General features: G+C 47.4%; 1 protein-coding gene across 10 annotated transcripts in view; it reads left to right on the top strand.

The window, feature by feature from the left end:
* PFKFB3 (6-phosphofructo-2-kinase/fructose-2,6-biphosphatase 3) overlaps positions 1 to 17,805 on the top strand; it is a 70,470-nt gene extending 52,665 nt beyond the window's left edge. For 6 of the 10 annotated variants that reach the window (XM_082238965.1, XM_082238961.1, XM_082238956.1 and 3 more), the window contains 8 exons: positions 382 to 528; positions 2,231 to 2,335; positions 4,003 to 4,132; positions 4,731 to 4,793; positions 6,547 to 6,728; positions 8,480 to 8,656; positions 10,193 to 10,215; positions 15,665 to 17,805. In XM_082238965.1, coding sequence (XP_082095091.1) covers positions 382 to 528; positions 2,231 to 2,335; positions 4,003 to 4,132; positions 4,731 to 4,793; positions 6,547 to 6,728; positions 8,480 to 8,656; positions 10,193 to 10,215; positions 15,665 to 15,671 — 834 coding nt within the window. In that variant the 3' untranslated portion in view covers positions 15,672 to 17,805. The remainder of the gene's footprint in view (positions 1 to 381; positions 529 to 2,230; positions 2,336 to 4,002; positions 4,133 to 4,730; positions 4,794 to 6,546; positions 6,729 to 8,479; positions 8,657 to 10,192; positions 10,216 to 15,664) is intronic. The other 4 variants (XM_082238959.1, XM_082238958.1, XM_082238957.1 and 1 more) reach the window with 4 other exon arrangements.
* The last annotated feature ends 2,488 nt before the right edge of the window (positions 17,806 to 20,293 follow it).

Raw genomic sequence — 20,293 nt, 5'->3', positions numbered from 1 at the left:
TGACTCTGCCCCCTCACTTCTCAGGCAGGATCACATGACGAAAAAGGGTCCTTGCTGGGGGAAGGAGTCGTCCCACGCTCTCCAGTTCATATGGTCAAGCAGGGGGAAAAACAGCCCCACTTTAGCCGCCATGTTGCAGGTGTGGTAGTCCATTTACTGCTCTGATTGGCGCATTAGCATCTCTCTCTCCCCCATGTGTACCAGTAGGAAGAAAACTCAGGAAAAAAACTTATTAGGTTTCGTTGTGACTCTACTTCGTCCAGTAAAGTCCCCATATAGCAATGCATGACTCTCTTATTGTGGTGGGCACTGTCCTTTGGGAGCCTCTGGGAATAGAAATCCGCACTAAGAACTTCCTTTTGTTTCCCCTCCTGTCCTCAGTTTTCCAGTGCGCTGAGCCATTTTCTCCAGGAGCAGAACCTGAAAGACCTCAAAGTGTGGACCAGCCAGCTCAAGAGGGCCATCCAGACGGCAGAGGCGCTTGACCTTCCCTATGAGCAGTGGAAGGCCCTGAATGAAATTGACGCTGTAAGCGCCTTTGTATTTTGCTGGGCTCAAGGCCAAGCTTTCAGTGGGAGGAGAGGGGGCTGTGTCCTCTTCTGTCCCCCGCTCTCCAAATTTGCCCCAGGCTTTACAGAGATCCCAGGGCACCTAAGGAAATCCCAGCGCACCTGAGGAGATTCTGCCAAAAGCCCACCTAGTACAGAATCCTGTTTTCACAGATACCTCGGCAGGCCCCGAATTTCCCTGCTTGTGGTTCCTAGGAGATTGCATCCTGCAGCTTAGTCATTCTACTAGTCCTGTGCAATAAGCTTGTGCATAATCCAGAGAGCATGAGCTATTCTGCAGCCCCATTTATATCGACCCATGTTTTTTGTTTTTTAAAAAGTGCTTCTGTCCCATGAATCCAGCATGAACAAGTTAGGTGCAGCGTGACTGTCTGTCTGCCCGGGGAGTTCGCCACTTTTGCCTGGTGGCAAACTCCCCAAGGCTGGAATGCATAGAGGTTGCAGGTGGGATTCCATTGCACAACAGGCCGCCCCCCCTTCCTCTGCGTGCCCCCCCAATTAGCTTAAGGGAGTGTCAGGAGAACCTGCAGAACTGTACGCTAGGGAGGAGGGGGGCAGATAAATTCCATCCGCCAAACAATGCAAACACAATGTTTGGAAGAATTTGGCATTTAATCCCCTGCCCCAAATATTTGATTAACATCCTTGTGCCTTAGAGTAGTAATTAATGGGCACGACTAACTTAGATCCATTGATTTCAATGAGTGGGACGAGCCTTGGCCACAATTCCTTTGTTTATATAATCAGGTGATCTGAGAGAACATGTTAATCATGGTCTAATCTCGTGCCATCAGAATCAATATTTCTTATTAATATTTATAAACATTTTTAACTCTTTAATATGACAAAATCAGTGGGCTGACTTGTCTCTAACGAAGCCGTCCCGTTAGCGCAAGGACTTGTTCCTGCTCAACAGGAGTTTATCTCCCTCTCCTGAGGGTGGAAGTACTTGAAGAAAGACTTCATTGGATACAACCCTATATGGGGCTGCGTATACACCTGCAGCTCAAAATTCAGTGAGCCCCTGCCCTCTTGCCTGTTGCGTTTCAAGTCACACTGGCGCTGTGGGTTAAACCACAGAGCCTAGGACTTGCTGATCAGAAGGTCAGCGGTTCGAATCCCCGTGACGGGGTGAGCTCCCGTTGCTCGGTCCCTGCTCCTGCCAATCTAGCAGTTCAAAAGCATGTCAAAGTGCAAGTAGATAAATAGGTACCACTCCGGCGGGAAGGTAAACGGTGTTTCCGTGCATTGCTCTGGTTCGCCAGAAGCGGCTTGGTCATGCTGGCCACATGACCCGGAAGCTGTATGCCAGCTCCCTCTGCCAATAAAGCGAGATGAGCGCCGCAACCCCAGAGTCGGCCACAACTGGACCTAATGGTCAGAGGTCCCCTTACCTTTTTATACACCTGCAGCTCAAAATGCAGTGAGCCCCTGCCCTCTTGCCTGTTGCGTTTTCAAGTCACACTTGTACTTTGCCAAACACACCATATTCTTGGCTACAATTCCATTTCTGCAGGGAAGAGGACCTTGACTAGAAACTTGAGTAGGATCTTGCCGTTGCAAATTATCTCTTGCTTCCCCCCAATACCACATGCCTTCCATAATCTTGCCCCGAGTAGCAGCCCTGATGTTCTCCCCCCCCCACCTTGTGGTTCTTGCAGGGTGTGTGTGAAGAGCTAACCTACGATGAAATCAAGGAAAAGTACCCTGAAGAATTTGCTCTGCGGGACCAGGACAAATACTACTACCGCTACCCGTCGGGAGAGGTAAGCCTGGGGCAGCGAGAAACCGTTTAAAAACAGTGAAAATTGTTTTGGTGGGTTTTTGTGTCAGTCAAGCAGGCCATTAGAACATTACGGATTCAATATTCCATGATAGTTAATGAAGAAACTAGCTGGAAGATAAAAAGAATGGAACAAAAAGATTTCGAACATGCCAATAAATCAGGAAAACTGCTTGCGTGGCAGTTGAAGAAAAATGAACAAAGAAACTCCATAAACAAAAGTAATATACAGTGGTACCTCGGGTTACGTACTTAATTCGTTCCGGAGGTCCGTTCTTAACCTGAAACTGTTCTTAACCTGAAGCACCACTTTAGCTAATGGGGCCTCCTGCTGCTGCCATGCCACCGGAGCCCGATTTCTGTTCTCATCCTGAAGCAAAGTTCTTAACCTGAAGCACTATTTCTGGGTTAGCGGAGTCTGTAACATGAAGTGTCTGTAACCTGAAGCGTATGTAACCCGAGGTACCACTGTAAATGGGAAGATTACAGATAAGATGAAAGAAATAAGAGCTGCATTTGTAACATACTTTTCAGAACTCTATAAGAAAGGAAAGGAAAAAATCTGTAAAATAGAGGAATATATTAAAAATGGTTGTCTGCCAAAAATAAGAGACGAACAAATGGTGATCTTAAATACTCAAATAACAACTCAAGAAGTGCTAGAGGCAATAAACTGGACAAAAAGTGGCAAGCCCCTGGGTCCAGATGGATTAGGGCGAGAGTGAGCCCCCTTAACATGGCATCATCACTCTTGGATGATGGAGAACAGGGATGGGGAAGGTGGCAGATGCCTCCCCACTTGCCGTCTTCAAAGGGGCATTTCGCCTAGGGAGGTGGACTTCCAATAAACAAGGAGCTGTCGGTCGTGTGAGAAAAGAACATCTCCAAGCGCTAAGCCAGCCATGAGCTCCACTTTTCTCTTTGGCCGTCCTGCACCCTGGTGAATTTTCAATGCTCCTGGGATCTCCTTTGCAGAAATATCCTTTCCTCTAGAGCTTGGTAACGTAGAAAAACAAAACCTCTGCTACTGCGTGCAGAAGCAGAACAACACGGAGCTCTCTTTGGGGAATGAAAGGATGTAATGACTCCACGTTTTGGGCAGCGGGAGGAAATTATTTGAAGGGACATAGGAGGTGGCCCCCTCCTGAGTCAGAGCAGTTGTCTTTCGGGCTTGGTATTTCATCTAAGGACACGTGGCGCTGTGGGTTAAACCACAGAGCCTAGGACTTGCTGATCAGAAGGTCGGCGGTTCAAATCCCCACAACGGGGTGAGCTCCTGTTGCTCAGTCCCAGCTCCTGCCAACCTAGCAGTTCGAAAGCACGTCAAAGTGCAAGTAGATCAATAGATACCACTCCGGTGGGAAGGTAAACGGCGTTTCCGTGCGCTGCTCTGGTTCGCCAGAAGCGGCTTAGTCATGTTGGCCGCATGACCCGGAAGCTGTATGCCAGATCCCTCAGCCAATAAAGCGAGATGAGCGCCGCAACCCCAGAGTCGTCCGCGACTGGACCTAAAGGTCAGGGGTCCCTTTACCTATTTCATCTACACTGACTGGCAGTGAAGCCCTGTATCAACATCAGTTTTGAGCGTTCAGGGATTGTCCCAGCACCTTTACCCAGTTTTTTTGGGTCTTTTTATGTGTGCATCTGCAGTCCTACCAGGATCTCGTGCAGCGCCTGGAGCCCGTTATCATGGAGCTGGAGAGGCAGGAGAATGTCCTCGTCATCTGTCACCAGGCTGTGATGAGATGCCTCTTGGCCTACTTCCTTGACAAGAGTGCAGGTAAGTGGTCTGTAGCCGGGATGTGCCTCTCTCTATTAAACGGGTGCAGGGATCGAGGTACAGTATTTAGCCAGAGAACAGTGCCTGCTAAATAAACACCCCAAAGTTCCATTGAGACTTTGCATCTGAGTGTGCGCCCATCTTCCGCCAACTTAAAACCGATTCAACTATCGAGCCAGGATTTGAACCAGGGTTGTGTCCTGAGCGAATGTGTTGTGCTTACAAGGGGAAATGGTAGCTTAAAAAAAGAAGGGCAGATGGAATAAAAGTAATGCATAAAACCCGTGTGGTGTAGTAGTTAAGAGCGGTGGACTCGTAATCTGGTGAACTGGGTTCGCTTCCCTGCTCCTCCACATGCAGCTGCTGGGTGACCTTGGGCCAGTCACACTTCTCTGAAGTCTCTCAGCCCCACTCACCTCACAGAGTGTTTGTTGTGGGGGAGGAAGGGAAAGGAGAATGTTTACCGCTTTGAGACTCCTTCAGGTAGTGATAAAGCGGGATATCAAATCCAAACTCCTCTTCTTCTTCCATTTGCAACGCTGCATAAAACAGACTTCTGTGTCTGGCTGATAACCTACCTTCTCTGCTTTTCTTCCAGCGGAAATGCCTTACTTGAAATGTCCTCTCCACACAGTGCTAAAGCTGACCCCTGTGGCATATGGTGAGTATCTGTTTCTCTCAAAGGTTTTGCACAGAGAGCATGATGTGCCTGGGTTGCTTGCCCTGGTCCATGCGCTGTGACGAAGCTTTGAGAAGCCCCATCTTTGATGTGGAAAGAAATGGTTGTTACTGCCGTTGTTACTAGAGATGACTGCAGAAGATGCTGTGGCCTTCGATGGGAGATCAGAGGGGTTTTAAAGTTATCTGTAGAGGGGATTAGGTAAAGGTAAAGGTGCCCCTGACCATTAGGTCCAGTCGCGGACGACTCTGGGGTTGTGGCGCTCATCTCGCTCTACAGGCCGAGGAGCCAGCGTTTGTCCATAGACAGTGTTTCCGGGTCATGTGGCCAGCATGACTAAGCCGCTTCTGGCGAACCAAAGCAGTGCATTGAAACGCTGTTTACCTTCCCACCAGAGCGGTACTTATTTATCTACTTGCACTTTGATGTGCTTTCCAACTGCTAGGTTGGCAGGAGCAGGGACCGAGCAACGGGAGCTCACCCCGTCGCGGGGATTCGAACCACCGACCTTTCAATCGGCAAGCCCAAGCGCCACAGTGGTTTAACCCACAGCGCCACACGCATCCCATATTTGCCAATGACCAAATGGCCAAGATTTTTCCATTCTTTGCATCTGCTGCAGTGTAATCACTGGATCATCCCTGTGGTCTGCTGATAGCACCAGCAGACCCGTTCCGTCTTAACCTTTTCCTCTTCTGCCCTTGCCAGTGTGTTGTGTGTGTGTGTCATGGTTGCACTCAAGACAGCACGATATGCTTTTCTTGGGAATATTGGCTTTCATTTAAAACACAAGTTTCTAGCCCTCCTGGCATGGCCAAAACATGCACAAGAAAATTGTGTAGACAGCTCACGGTGAAATATCAAAAGCAGGCAGCTGAGAAATATTTTCAGTGGCTAGAAGAGGGTGGGCATTCCACTGCCCTAAACTGATACCCCTACTTAGAATAAATAAACTTGAAGTGTTAAGAGTCGCAGGATAAAGTCACGCAAGATAAGAAAGCTCACACACTGCTTTGTTTGCACAATTTATATGCAAGAGCCCCGAACTCTGCTTTTCTTTTGCAGAATGTAGGCAACAGAGGTGGACTTTGATGTACATATTTAGCACAGTATCCAGCCAATTTTTTTTTACCCTGCAGTGTTTCCTTAGAACAGAGGGCCTAAGGTTGGCCTGTGCTTCATTCAAATGAATTTCTCCCCTTTCTCCCCTGCCAAAGTCATGAAAAACATTCTTTACCTTGACTGCAGCGCAGATGGCTGTGTCAGGCAATGCTTGATATGTCAGTGCTTAAAATGTGATTCTTGGGGATGTCACCTGATTAACCCCCCCCAAAAAAAAAATCTTAGCTGATTTTAATTGTATATGTCTTAACTGAATGATCGATTACTTAAATTTGTCCACATTTGCACTGTGGATGAAAATGAAAGCATAATGTATGCTCTGTGTATTCCACAGGGAACATTCTCAATTGGCACAAATCCTTTGTATGTCTGTGTTTGAAGGGAGACTGTGTCTCTCTCTTGTGGCGTTTCCCAGCTGCAGATTTCTAAGCACTTGCATCAAAGAATAATTTACTTTTTAAAGAAATACAGAATCAATTGAGGCGCTCTTTGTTGATTTCGATTGAATCAAATATTTGCTAAGTAATTGCATCCCCCGTAACTGACCATGTCCTGTATATCTCCTCTCTCTGCCCTCCCCCCCCAACCTTTTCTCTCCCTTCGCTTCCACAAGGCTGCAGAGTTGAATCCGTCTGCTTGAATGTTGAGGCTGTGAACACCCACCGGGACAGAACAGAGGTGAGGGGCTTCTGGCTGCCCGTTGGGACTCCCTCTTCCTCCCCCTGTGTAGTTGGAAAGGAGTTGGGTAGACACCTGTGTTGTGGGAAACCGCTCAAAGATGGACCCCCTCTTTTTGTAAGCAATATTTATTCCTGGCCGTTTTTTGGTGGATTGGTGGTGGGAGAAGGGAGTAATTCGTAGCACCATTTAGACAGCTCCTTCTATGTGTTTGAACTGGACTTGGTGACTCTCTTCGTCCCTTCTGACTCTACAATTATATATATAAAATATATATACCTATGATGGCTCCTTACTTGGCTACATCCCCCAAACTTTCAAAAGCTAGCTAAGGCCTCTTTATATTCTGCTAAGTGTTTAAGGAGGTTTGAAGGAAATGTCTGGCCCATTGCTACTGGTGTATGTTTGAAGATTTTTGCCACCGTTGTTTGGGGTTTTTTCCTTTAAAGTTGTGTAACTCGCCAAGGACACTCAGGCTGCAAATGAGGCAGAATCGAACGCGTAAATGCCATGTTGCAGCAAGACGCTTTGCGGATGCGATTAGGATCACAAGCGCTGACAAACGGTTCTTCTGTGGCTTTTTCCAATTGTTCCTCTGTAATTTGTAGGTTGGATCAGTGGTGTTGGTGTGGATTCTCCCAAGTGGCAGATTATCCCAAGGCACCTAGTTGCTCTTTTCATTGCAAAAAAGCCCTCATCTCTTACTTTCTTCAAAAGACCTAGTGCAGGGAGAGAGATAGAGACTTCTCAAACCCGAATCCGGAAATTTTGAATATTTCATTCTTGGGCCCAACGTTACGTCTTTAGAACAGAGGTGGGAAACCTAAGGTTCAGGGGGCCAAATATGGCCATTGAACCCCCCCCCCACTGCACCTGGCCCTCAGCTTCCCAGGACACGGCCCTTCTCCCAAGGTTATGTCCCTCTGCAGTGCTGCTTCGCACCCTATGGATCAGGGTTGAGAAACCTCACACCCAGGGTCCAAAATGCAGCCTTCCAAGCCTTGGGGACTTTCTCAGTCTTCTCCCCCTCCTTGAGCCTTTTTGCAATGCTCAAAGGGTTTTCTTGAACTCTGATTCAAGGAATGTGTGTGTAGAGCTTAGCCTACCGTAAAGGTAAAGGGACCCCTGACCATTAGGTCCAGTCGTGGCTGACTCTGGGGTTGCGGCTCTCATCTCGCTTTACTGGCCAAGGGAGCCAGTGTACAGCTTCCGGGTCATGTGGCCAGCATGACTAAGCCGCTTCTGGCGAACCAGAGCAGCGCACAGAAATGCTGTTTACCTTCCTGCCAGAGCAGTACCTATTTATCTACTTGCATTTTGACGTGCTTTTGAACTGCTAGGTTGGCAGGAGCAGGGACCGAGCAACGGGAGCTCACCCCGTCGTGGGGATTCGAACCGCCAACCTTCTGATCGGCAAGTCCTAGGCTCTGTGGTTTAACCCACAGCGTGACCATATAGACGCCAAATTAACAGTTTTGTCTCAGACTCAGATCATCACTAATACACGTGACTTGTAAAACAAGACCTTAGAGGGGAGCACAGCCCTCACCCTGCAAACGTTTTTCCACCCCTGCTTTAGAAGTACGTCGGGTCTAGATTAGCGTGCCTGAGTGCCAAGGGACCTCGCAGGAACCCCAGCAATGATAACTCCTTCTTTAATGAGATTTCCTGGTCTTCGCTTTTTCCTTTCCTTTTTTTTTTTTGGGGGGGGGTGCGTTTCGTCAGACCAATTAACCCATCGTGTGTGTTTGGTTGGTTTATATTTATTTCCCCCGCTGCTTTTCTCCCCACCTGACCCCCGTAACGTTTCACCTCCTTCCTCACTTTATTTTCTCGTTTTTTTTATCTTTGTCTCGCTTTTAATTTAGGATGCAAAGAAGGGACCTAATACCCTCATGAGGCGCAATAGCGTCACCCCTCTAGCGAGCCCAGAGCCCACCAAAAAGCCTCGCATCAACAGCTTTGAGGAGCATGTGGCTGATTCTGCTTCCGCTGCCCTGCCCATCTGTATGCCCCAGGAGGTGCCCGCCCAGATGCCCGGACAAGTTGGTCACATTCTTTTGTTGGTGTTTTCTCGTGTGTGTGCGCCTGCCTGCTTGTGGTGGCGGTTGTGTGTTGTGGTCATTGCATTTCCATGCTTAAATATCTCCCCGCTGCTTTAAACCATGGGAGGACATTCTGTCGTGTCGCTTACCCATTTCAAACGTGGTGCTATCAGATCGCAGTTGGCATCATCTGTTTACTTTTGCTTTCCTTGTCTTCACTTTTCCCTCCTCCTAAAGCACCTTTAGAAATGATTTATAATGCTTTGGGTTGGTGTAGTTTGGTTTTTTTGAGAACCTGCAATATAAGACAGGCTTTGCCGTCACTTGCTTTATGAACTTGAACTTAGGTAGAAGTATTTGCCTGGTGTTTGGTGTGGATTATAGAAACTTGGCCTTCAAACCTTTGCAGCAACACACTTTTTTAAGGATTCGCTTGCCTTTCCTCTCCAAGCCTTCCTTGATTCCTATCATTCCATATTTTTTTAACTTGACTAGGATGTTGCTTTGTCCTGCTGCCTTGCAGGAGATCTTTCGGGAGAAGAAAATATTTAAGGTGTCAACCAGGGGTCAGCAAACTTTTTCAGGAGGGGGCGGCCGGTCCACTGTCCCTCAGACCTTGTGTGGGGCCGAACTATATTTTTTTGGGGGGTGGGGGTGGGAAATGAACAAATTCCTATGCCCCACAAATAACCCGGAGATGCATTTTAAATAAAAGGCTGATTCCCAGACTGCCCATGGGCTGGATTTAGAAGGCAATTGGGCCAGATCTGGCCCCCGGGCCTTAGTTTGCCTACCCATGGTGTAAACCCTACACAGTTCTGAAGCGGAGTCCCTAAGTTGGTTGGATGGCTCCATGTATGCCTCCTTCCAGCAACTCATGCATCCAAGCTGGTGCCAAACGTCTTCCTCTTCTTCTTGTCGCCTGGGCAGCCCAGGACCTCCAGACTGACTGCCCAGGCTTGCACCCCAGGGAGGTCACTTAGGTGGCTGCCAACAAGCCAGTTTGTCTTCTCTGCAGAGGCACACTCCATTGTCTCAATGTGTTCGCATTTCCTGGTGTTGCTCAGCTGAAAGTTGTTTCCAAAGATTGCAGCAAGTTTTCATAGATTAGTCTTGCTCAACACCTTTTTAAAAAAGATGAATGACCACTTCCCATTGCAGCTAAATGTCTGCCTAATTTGAAAGCCAAAAGCCCATCAGCTCTCCTAGTTAGCAGGAAATGGGACTTCTTGAAAAATGCCTGGAGGCAGCTTCTGTATGTTAGCAGACAAAAGGGGGGCTTCCTGCTAAATTGCTGCGCTCCTCCTCCTTTCCCTTGTGTGACCCAAATATTGAAATTGCGGAGGCTCTTTGCTGAAATGTGTTTTGCATGGATGGAAGTAGCTTGTTTGTTGACATGCGTGGCTTTAGGTCTCTTTGCTATCTCGCAGCAATTGAATCCTTTATCTTGAATTTCCTGTTGTTATTCTGCTTTCCACACCAAGACTGATTTCTCTTCCATCTCCCTCTCCTTCCCCCTTTTCTTTCTCTTTACAGCCTTTACTGGGGAAGGCCTGCCTGTAAGTATTTTGCAGGTTCAGCTTTCTTTTGCCAGCAGGCTGGCTTTAATTTCCCTTTGTTACCACTAATCTGCGTGCTTAGCTTTCCAAACTCAATTTGCACCTTTCCCCCTAGAATCCTTGAGGGAGATTTACCTTTCTTGCATTTGGTAGGAACATGGGAAGCTGCCTTCATTCAAAATCAGGCCATTGGTCTATTTAGATCTGTACTGTCAGTGCCCACAGATCACCAATGTGGTGTAGTGGTTAAGAGCGGTAGACTTGTAATCTGGTGAACCGGGTTCGCTTCCCCGCTCCTCCACATGCAGCTGCTGGGTGACCTTGGGCCAGTCACACTTCTCTGAAGTCTGTCAGCCCCACTCACCTCACAGAGTGTTTGTTGTGGGGGAGGAAGGGAAAGGAGAATGTGAGCCGCTTTGAGACTCCTTAAGGGGAGTGAAAGGCGGGATATCAAGTCCAAACTCTTCTTCTTCAGTGTCATGCCCTTTGGAGTCTTCCCCAATTGCCCACAAGACCTCTGAATCCCTGCCCAATCAATTTAACCAGTGTTTCAACCTTTTAATCCATGTGGTTTTTATTTTCTCTGGGCCCACACTTTCAGAATAAAAATCTGCTCATGCCACACCCAATTTTTCATTGGTAAGAAATCCATCGGAAAACAGAAAGAAAACAACTCCCAGCAGTGCTTGATTTATAACACAGAACACAACTGCTTTCCAATAGGATCACGGGGCATCCAAAAAGTATAGAACAAATATTTATTCTTAAAATAAGAACATGTATCATCCTCAAAATAAAATTATAAGCGAGCCTCTTGCATATGTACTTTAAGGATGTATGCACACTCAGTGAGAGGTGGTATGCGCTTGTTTTTGCTGGGTAATAACTCATTTAGATCAGGTCTAAATTGGAGAAACTCACACTTCCTCATCAATACAAAGAAGCCTTTTCTCTCTCAGATACCTTGCATGTTTGTCAGAGTTGAAAATCACTGTTCACAACAATACGTTGTGGAGAACTGTAGAAGAATAGCTCTTGCTCTTGCTCTCGTTTTGAAAAGATATCCGTAACCTGCAAAATAATGTTTTTTTTAATACACTACACTACACTGAAATGTTTAAGCGTTTCTTTGCCCTTGAATCTTAATGCCACACCAATATGGCATGCCACATTAGAGAGCCACTATTTAAATCCCTTGAAAAGTGCCAATTGTTGAAGGAGGAAGTTGGGAGAAGAGATACTCTTTCCCACTTCCTTTTCCAGGCTCTGATTGATTCCACTGAAGTGACCCACGAGGACAGCGCGAATGGTGCTTGCTAAGAAACACAAAGGGGGTCCATGGGCCGAAAAATAGCTTTGCAGTCTCTAGTCTACAGTGACTGGCAGTGGCTACCAGGATTTCAGAGCCTTTTCTGCCCCTACCTGGAGTTACCTGGGCCCTTTTGCATGCAAAACAGATTCTCTACCACTGAGTTTACCCTTCCAGTTTGTGGGAGCTTAATGCTTAATTTATCAGAGCATCTTTTCGGTCACTACAAAAACCCCTTTCTTGCACTTGGGAGAGAAGTTGGGGTGCTACATGTCTCGTTCCCGTTACTAGCAGACTAGTTTTCTGAGTAAAGGGCTAGCAGTGTTTCTCAAATTTGCGTCCCCGGCTGCTGTTGGACTACAACTCCCATCATCCTTAGCTAGCAGGGCTGGTAGTCTGGGACGATGGGAGTTGTAGTCCCATCAGCAGCTGGGGACCCGAGTTTGAGAAACACTGATTTATTGTATCTGTCAATGGGATTTAAGTGCACCACTTTTTAAAATATATAAAAATTACAGCTCAAGCTTTGTTCTAATCCAGCAGCACTTGAGGGAGTAGGCAGTTGGTGGGAGGGAGAGCAATACTTTTGCAGTTGGTGGGGCCAATAGTGCAGAGATGGGGCATGTTGCTTGGCATGGCAAGAGCTCTGGTCTCAGTGCGCACCTTTCCATCTGCCCTGACTGTTGACCATACTGTCTGGGGTGTTGGATAGGATTTGTAGAATAAAAGAATCTCTGCCAAAGGCTCCCGGACAGCTGCTGCCAACCAGAGCAGTCGGCAGGAAGCCAGATAAGGTAAAGGTAAAGAGACCCCTGACCATTAGGTCCAGTCGTGGCCAACTCTGGGGTTGCGGCGCTCATCTCGCTTTATTGACCGAGGGAGCTGGCGTACAGCTTCTGGGTCATGTGGCGAGCATGACTAAGCCACTTCTGGCAAACCAGAGCAGCGCATGGAAACGGCGTTTACCTTCCCGCTGGAGTGGTACCTATTTATCTACTTGCAGTTTGACGTGCTTTCGAACTGCTAAGTTGGCAGGAGCAGGGACTGAGCAACGGGAGCTCACCCCGTTGCGGGGATTCGAACCGCCAACCTTCTGATCGGCAAGTCCTAGGCTCTGTGGTTTAACCCACAGCGCCACCCGTGTCCCATGAAGCCAGATAGACCAATGCAAAGGGCAGCTGCATAAGATTTCATGCGGACAAGCCCTTCTCCCTGCTGCAACTTTTTAGAACTGCTGGAAGATCACATCCACACGTCATATTTGAAGCACGTGGCTTTCCCTCCTTCCGGGTCCTGGAAACTAGTTGGTTAAGGGTGCTGGGAATTGTAGTTCTGCAAGGGGATAAACTACAGTTCCCAGTATTATTTTTGGGCGCAGCCATGTGCTTTTAATTTGTGGTGTGAAAATGAAGGAAGATACGACATCCCTTGAACAAATTCCTATCAGATAACAGTGCAAGCCTCTCTCCTTCACCCCCTTTCTCTGTCTCTTTTCCCCCCCTTTTCACGCTGAAAGACGGCCCATTTGTCACTTATTCAAACTTTTCGCTTTGCTAATATTTCCCAGGTAAAAATGGCTTGCTGCTCTCCGTGTTAGTGCTTTACCCCAGCCTGACTGTACCTTGTTGGAATAACAGCTGCTCAAGGCTATTTTTGTTCGGTTTGGGGTTTTTTTTGAGGGGTGGGCAGAGAGGGGGTACATCTTTGACCTGTGCCTGCTCAGCTTCCTGGAAACTGGTTCTGCTTTGGTTTGTGTGTGTGTTTCTGCAATGAATGGGCTTGTTGACATAAGTGGTGGTGGTTGAGGTCCCTTTTAAACTGTCTGCTTCCTCTTTTCCTGTATCGTTTCCATTTTTAGAATGCCCTGAGATCCTTTTGCACTGTTTGCTTAATAATAATAATTTTATTATTTGTACCCCACCCATCTGTCTGGGTTGCCCCAGCCCCTCAGCAACTCTGCCCCAGCAAAATATAAAAACCTAGTAAAAAAGAAAACACATTAAAAACTTCCCTATACTAGTCCAGAGGGACGCAGGTGGCGCTGTGGGTTAAACCACAGTGCCTAGGACTTGCTGATCAGAAGGTCGGCGGTTTGAATCCCTGCGACGACGGGGTGAGCTCCTGTTGCTCGGTCCCTGCTCCTGCCAACCTAGCAGTTCGAAAGCACGTTAAAGTGCAAGTAGATAAATAGGTACCGCTCCGGCGGGAAGGTAAACGGTGTTTCCGTGCGCTGCTCTGGTTCACCAGAAGCGGCTTAGTCATGCTGGCCACATGACCCGGAAGCTGTCTGTGGACAAACGCCTGCTCCTTCGGCCCATAGAGCGAGATGAGCGCCGCAACCCCAGAGTCAGTCACGACTGGACCTTATGGTCAGGGGTACCTTTATACTAGTCCAGAGATGGAAAGAAGAGTCTCTACCAGAGAGGAATGGCAAACTAAGTTGTCAGATTATGCCGAGATGGCAAAACTGACCAGAAAGCTCAGGAACCTTCAAGAAAGAATGGGGGAAATTTATAATTTATTTCAGAGACCACTGTGAGCAGATGAAAACATTAGCAGGATTTTAAGAGATAAACTCTCTGGATAATCGGGATAGATATAAAATATAGATTTGATATAATATGCAGTTGAAAGTGTTGGCATTAGGACCCACAAAGGGGATGTGGGAAGTCTCGAGATTTGGAGAAATCTCTGTATATGGAAGTGTATTTGGTTTTCTTATGAATCTATATTTGAAAACAATTAAAAGAACAAAACACTTCCCTATGCGGGGCTGCCTTCAGATGAGCCAAATGTGCAGTGTCCGCTTGCCCCCCCCCAAAAAGGGGGCCCAAGCAATGCAAAATTAAATGAAGATGATAATAATCCCCAAAGATTTGCTTTGCATTCGGAAAGACCCAAGTTCAACCTCCTGGTTCTGAAACCTTGAGAGCCACTGGCCGTCAGCGTGACAGTGCAGAGCTAGGTAGGCCCAAAGATGTTAAGCAGCTTCCTATGTTCCTGTGGCCCGCAGGAACACAGCCGGAAGCACACACGAGATGACTTTATTTTATTTTTATTTTTTTCATGGAGGAGAGGCCTAACAATTTTATTTATTTATTAACATTCTTATATTACACTGGTAAACGTCGTAACATTACATTACAGAGCTTATTATAATATATTTTCCAACATGTATACCAAGATGATATACACACTTTATATACCTAAAAAGAAAGAAAAGAAAAACAAAGAGAAAAAACCAAAGAAAATCTTTCTCCCCCCCCCCATTATATACGTACCAATTTGATTGATGTTGGAGAGAGACTGAGTTGAGAAATAAGATGAAGAGCATGTATTGTATTAGATAAAATGTAAAAGGAATATACAATAATATGAGTACATTCATTTGTAAAAAAAAGGAATATACAACGGGATAGACAGGAAGTCCAATGTGCCTTAGATGACTTTAAAGTGTCTGTCAGAATTCAGGCTGAGGGACTGGTAGGAGTTGCAGGGAGCCCGATGAGTGAGAAGCTCCTTTTACACCTTGCGACTTGGCCTGCTTCCTTCAGGACGGCCTGTGTGCCTAGCAGTGGCGTAGCGTGGGGGGTGCAGGGGGCCCGGCCGCACCGGGCGCAACATCTGGGGGGCGCGCGCTCGCACTCGCAGCTCTCTGCCCCTACCTGGCTCACTCACTCTCTCTCACTGCAGTGCTGGCTGTGCAAATCTGAGCCGAGCCGCTGGGTCGCCGCCCACTGTGGAGGGGGTGGGTGCCAGGCATGCGGTGCGGAGAGAGAGCGAGGGACTATCTGGAGGAGGGACAGTGCAGCGGCCGCCCAGCGCAGCGCTGAGCGCGGGACAGAACCACACTAGACCAGCCCAGCCCAGGCAGCAGCAAGAAGAAGCTGGCAGCGGCGGCAGGTTAGGGGTTAGGGGGCGCAAATTACTTGCCTTGCCCCGGGTGCTGACAACCCACGTTGCGCCGCTGGTGCCTAGTGGCTACCGCCTCTGCTGGATAATGCAGAGCTTTCTTCACCTGCTTCTCTTGTTGTCCTCCCTGCCACCTGCATGCAAAGGCTGCCTCGCTTCTCTTTTGTCCCCCTCCGAATGCTCAGCTACCGGCTCAAAGTTTGCTCTCTCTCTCCCTTCCGCTTGCAGAACATGACCACGACCCGCACACAGTCTTGAGTTTCTCCAGGCGATGTTTAGGAAGGCGGAAGAGCGCGGACGGAAGGAAACTCAGCCCGCTTGCGTCGCCCTGCTCCGAAGCTTGCGTCTGCCTGTGTGTGTGTGATCTCCATTCAACGCGAGGCTATTCCCTTCTCAATCTCCATAAGCTGATCATCTGCCTGTTGCGTATCGGACTCTGTTGCGTATCGGACTCGACACGATGGTGTTTCTTTGGGGTGGGGTGGGGAATGGGGGGGATACACAAGAGAAGAAGGGAAGGAGAAGGAACATCGCTTTAGAATGCAAAACGGAGGTTCATGAAGTTGGTTGCTTCCCCCCCACCACTTTTTGAGATTTTGGTAGACTAAAGTGTCATCCTCTACAGCATCCTTGTGTCCCCCGAGTTGTTTTTTTATTATTATTATTTCTAAAGTGACACAGTTGCCTTGCAGAGAAGAAGAAAGAAGAAAAAAACTGGACACTGTGCTGCTTTCTCAGCCTTTGTAAATAAACGGATGTTGGTTCTTGGGGTCTGTGTGGAGAAAGGAGGGCAGGGGAGCATAAAAGCACCTTTTGCGACACCTGCATGTCTGCTTTTAATTTTGCCGCTTTGCACATCTCTCCCCCTCTCCTTTTTTTGCAGCTATGAAAACAAAGCATGCACACACACGCCCCGGATATCAGAGAGGGATGTAAGGATAGTTCTGTTGTTCTTTTGCAGCCAGTTCAGAAGCCACTTCCCAGCACCAAGCCACTGGCTTTGTTAGGGTGGCCGAGTGTGATTTTTAACAGAGTGGGAAAGTGTTAGGAGTGCAGGACTTTACAAGCCACGCTTAGGATTAGCGGCACAGGGGTAAGCAAACTGGTGCCGGCCGGATGTTGTTGGACTATAACTCTAATCATCCCTGGCCTTTGCCTTTGTTTGCCTGGGCTGGTGGGAGTTGTAGTCCGGCAACATCCCGATGGCTGCTCGTGGAGTGGGAGAGTGAGCAATGACCCCCTAGGAATAAAGGGGGCAGGTCAATTTCAGAAAGGTGGGTCAGCAATGCCTGCAGTGCCTACTTTGGCCCACGACAAAATCCTTGTGGGTTATCTTTTGAAAAAATTAAGATCTGCTCTTGGCTGAGAAGTTTTACTAGGGGCGTCCGTAGCGTGCAAGGTGGGTTCTACGTGTGTGCAAGCAGTTGAAAAGACTCTTCTGCTTTTTTACCTTTTGAAAAAGCATTGGGTGGTTTTGAGCATTAGTCATTCACCTGTTGGAACGAACGGACATGACTTCTGTTCATGTCAGTGTGGCTCACCTGGAATAAAACCCCGTTTTCTCCCTTTGAGTGTGTGGGTTCTCCTATGGCTTCTCCTATCGCCTGAGCCCCTTCTGCTAGGATTTTATCCTTTATCAGAGGAAGAGTGGCTTTATTTTGCACATAGCAAGTGGTATGTTCCCCCCTCCCTTTCTGCCCCAACTAGGTGTGGTTTGCATTTACCTACGCCTTGCGTAGTGGGAAAAAACACTTTTACGCAAACTCGTCTTTCGCTTGGTTTTATATAGCATGAATTGGGGGAAAAAAATTGACAGGATTCCTTTGCTTACAAGAAGGAAATCCTGGAACAAACTTAAATTATTCCTGCTTCAGGAATTTTGAATGAGAGAGGGAACATGTGGACCTTGCCTGTGTGTGTCCTTGTTGTGTGTGTGTGTGTGTGTTGATCTGCCCTGGAGTGGGGAGGCACAATAAGCAAGGTGTGTGTGTGTGTGTGTGTGTGTGTGTGTGTGTGTGTGTGACCCTTGTGATAGTTACAGGTTGATTGGGGAAGGTGATTGAAAACCACACCAACAACTCATTCTCTTGATTGTGTTTTTCCTTTGATACTTGAATTTATATTTTTATCGGTTTTTTAATAGCAAAGTGCTATTTATTTATTTAAGGGAAGTTGCAGAGCTGAAAGGAGGTCCCCCCCTGCCTGGACTTGTGTGATGTTAATTCTGTATATATGTATGTAGCTGGGTTTTTGAGGGTTTTGTTTTTTTTGCCTGAGATGAAACAGTTTCAGCTTATAAAACGAGGTCTGCCTTTTGGAAATTTGTATATTTTGCAGCTGCTGGACCAATTAAAAATCTTGAAATAGAAGCCTGCTGGTGTGTGTTGCCTTTTGTTTCCTCGTTGGATATCGATAACTGTGGTTTTGTTGTGATCTCGGAAACAACTGGGAGCCTGCACCCAATCTCTCTTTAAATCACTTTCCTGCCCCTCTCTAATTTTATACAGTGGTACCTCGGGTTAAGAACTTAATTTGTTCCGGAGGTCCGTTCTTAACCTGAAACTGTTCTTAACCTGAGGTACCATTTTAGCTAATGGGGCCTCTTGCTGCTGCCACAAAATTTCTGTACTCAACCTGAGGTAAAGTTCTTAACCCGAGGTACTATTTCCAGGTTAGTCTGTAACTTGAAGCGTTTGTAACCTGATGTACGACTGTATTCATTCAAAGAACTCAAGTTATCTTTTTTTAATCCTCACAACAACCCTGGTGAGGTAGGTTGGACAGAGAGGGAGGCGTAGGATCACCTGGTGAAGGTCCATGGTTCAGTGAGGATTTGAATTTGGGTCTCCTCAGTCCACATCCAACACTGATCATTGCGCCACACTGATTTTCAGTGTATCCTGTTTGGGGTTGGGCTAGATGCCCTTTGGTGTTCTCTTCCACTTCTGTGAGCTTGAGCGCTCTCTGCCTTTGCAGCTCTTGCTCAGACCCACCTCTCTTCCCCCATCCTTTTCAGTGGTCCATTCCCTCTCTTTCTCCTATCCTTTCCCCCCAAGCGTCTCCATGGGTTCGGTTTGTGCCCTGCCCTTCAGCTTGCTGGCAGGGCAAATATGAATAGCAAGCGCTGTGAAATGCGAAGAAAGATCAGGCCTCACCAGATTACACAACTGAAGGAATGGACTGAACGTCCAAAACCCGATCAGATACAGGGCACAGAGAGATTTGGCTGAGGTGCAATGGCGCAAATACACGTTCCAGTTTTATTTCAGCTGCTTGTGGGGGAACCAGGTATAATTTCTATGCCGCTGCTTAGAACATACAAAGAAGACATTGCTAAGTGTCTCTCTGGCCCATTTTGAAAGGGAAGGTAATGAGATAAGAGCTATTCGTCTGCAGTTTGGTTACTAAAATCTTCCACTGCACAAAAGGTGATTCAAGGATATTTTAATCCTCAAATAGGCCCATCTTTGTTATCAATTGGGCTGCCTTATTATGAAAGCCGGGCTTCAAACATTCTGTCTGGCTTACAAACAGCAGCTTTAAATATTTTGCTTTATTCCTGCTGAGACTCCCTCTGCAATAGAGAATATTGACTTTGGGTGCATCCTAGAGTGTGTTCTGTGTGTGGGGTGAGGGTTGTGCCTATTGAGCGCAGATGTTGTCCCACACAGCCTCAATATGCACCCATAAAAACATTAGAAGAATCTGCAAGATCAGCGTCAGGTTCCTCTAGTCCAGGCCTGTGGGAAACCAGCAATCAGGATTCGAACACGAGCCCTCGCCCCTCCTGCGGTTTCCAGCAACTGGTATTCAGAATTGCTACATAGCCATTGTGGCTAGCAGCCACTGACAGCCCTCCTCCATTAATTTGTGCCATCTTCTTTGAAAACCATCAAGGCTGGTGTCCGCCACTGTTTACAGTGGCAAGGAATTCCACTGCTTAACTCTACACTGTGAAGGTGTACCCAGCATGCTCCCTTGCAACAGCTCATCGCAACAGAGGGATAGAACAGCAGGTTGTCCAATATTAACAGTTTGGAAAACTGGGTCCAAGCTAACAGTGGATTTCAGTAGGGGCAAATGTCAGATTCTGCACTTAGGGATAACCAAATGCACAAATATAAGATGGGGAACACCTGGCTTACTAGCAGTACATGTGAAAAGGATCTAGGGCAGGGGTCTGCAACCCACGGCTCCGGAGCCGCATGTGGCTCTTTTACATCCTTGCCGCGGCTCCGGGGCAGATACTAGCGAGGGGAGCATTGTGCACCCCGACACTCCCCACTGTGGCGGGCGCTGTACGGGCTGTGACATCGCATGGGGGCGGTGCATGCGTTAGTCACGCACCGTCCCAACGTCACCTTCCCGCCCGCCCGCCCGCCCGCTACATTGTAAGGGGCATGTACGCTGGTCACTGCATTGAAAGGGGGCATGTACGCTGGTCACTGTTTTGAAGGGGAGTGAAGAACACACACACACAAAAAGGCAACTTGTTAATTTAACGTTCATTTCTATGAGGAGGAGTAATTCTGAGGGGTCAAACAAAGAAATAATTAAAAAAAGTGACAAAAAAGTTATGTTTATAATGACGGGTTTTGCGGCTCCCAGGTTTTTTTCCCCTTCGGAAACGGGTCCAAGTGGCTCTTTTTGTCTTAAAGGTTGCAGACCCCTGATCTAGGGGTCTTGGTAGACCGCAAGCTTAACATGAGTCAACTCCCAAAAGAAAAGAGCTTTTGTTTCTTTGCAGGCAATAAAATCTCATTTTGGAGAGATTAATTCGTTCACGTTGTTAACGGAAAAATCTGAGGGTTCCCTTGGACAAAAACAAAGACACCAACCAGGATAACTTGGAGCAAA

This window comes from Podarcis vaucheri (assembly GCF_965113315.1).
Source record: "Podarcis vaucheri genome assembly, chromosome: 10".
In the NCBI taxonomy this organism is placed as follows: Eukaryota; Metazoa; Chordata; class Lepidosauria; order Squamata; family Lacertidae; genus Podarcis; species Podarcis vaucheri.
Note: the sequence above shows the minus strand (reverse complement) of the source record. Positions and strands in the feature narration are given on the sequence as shown.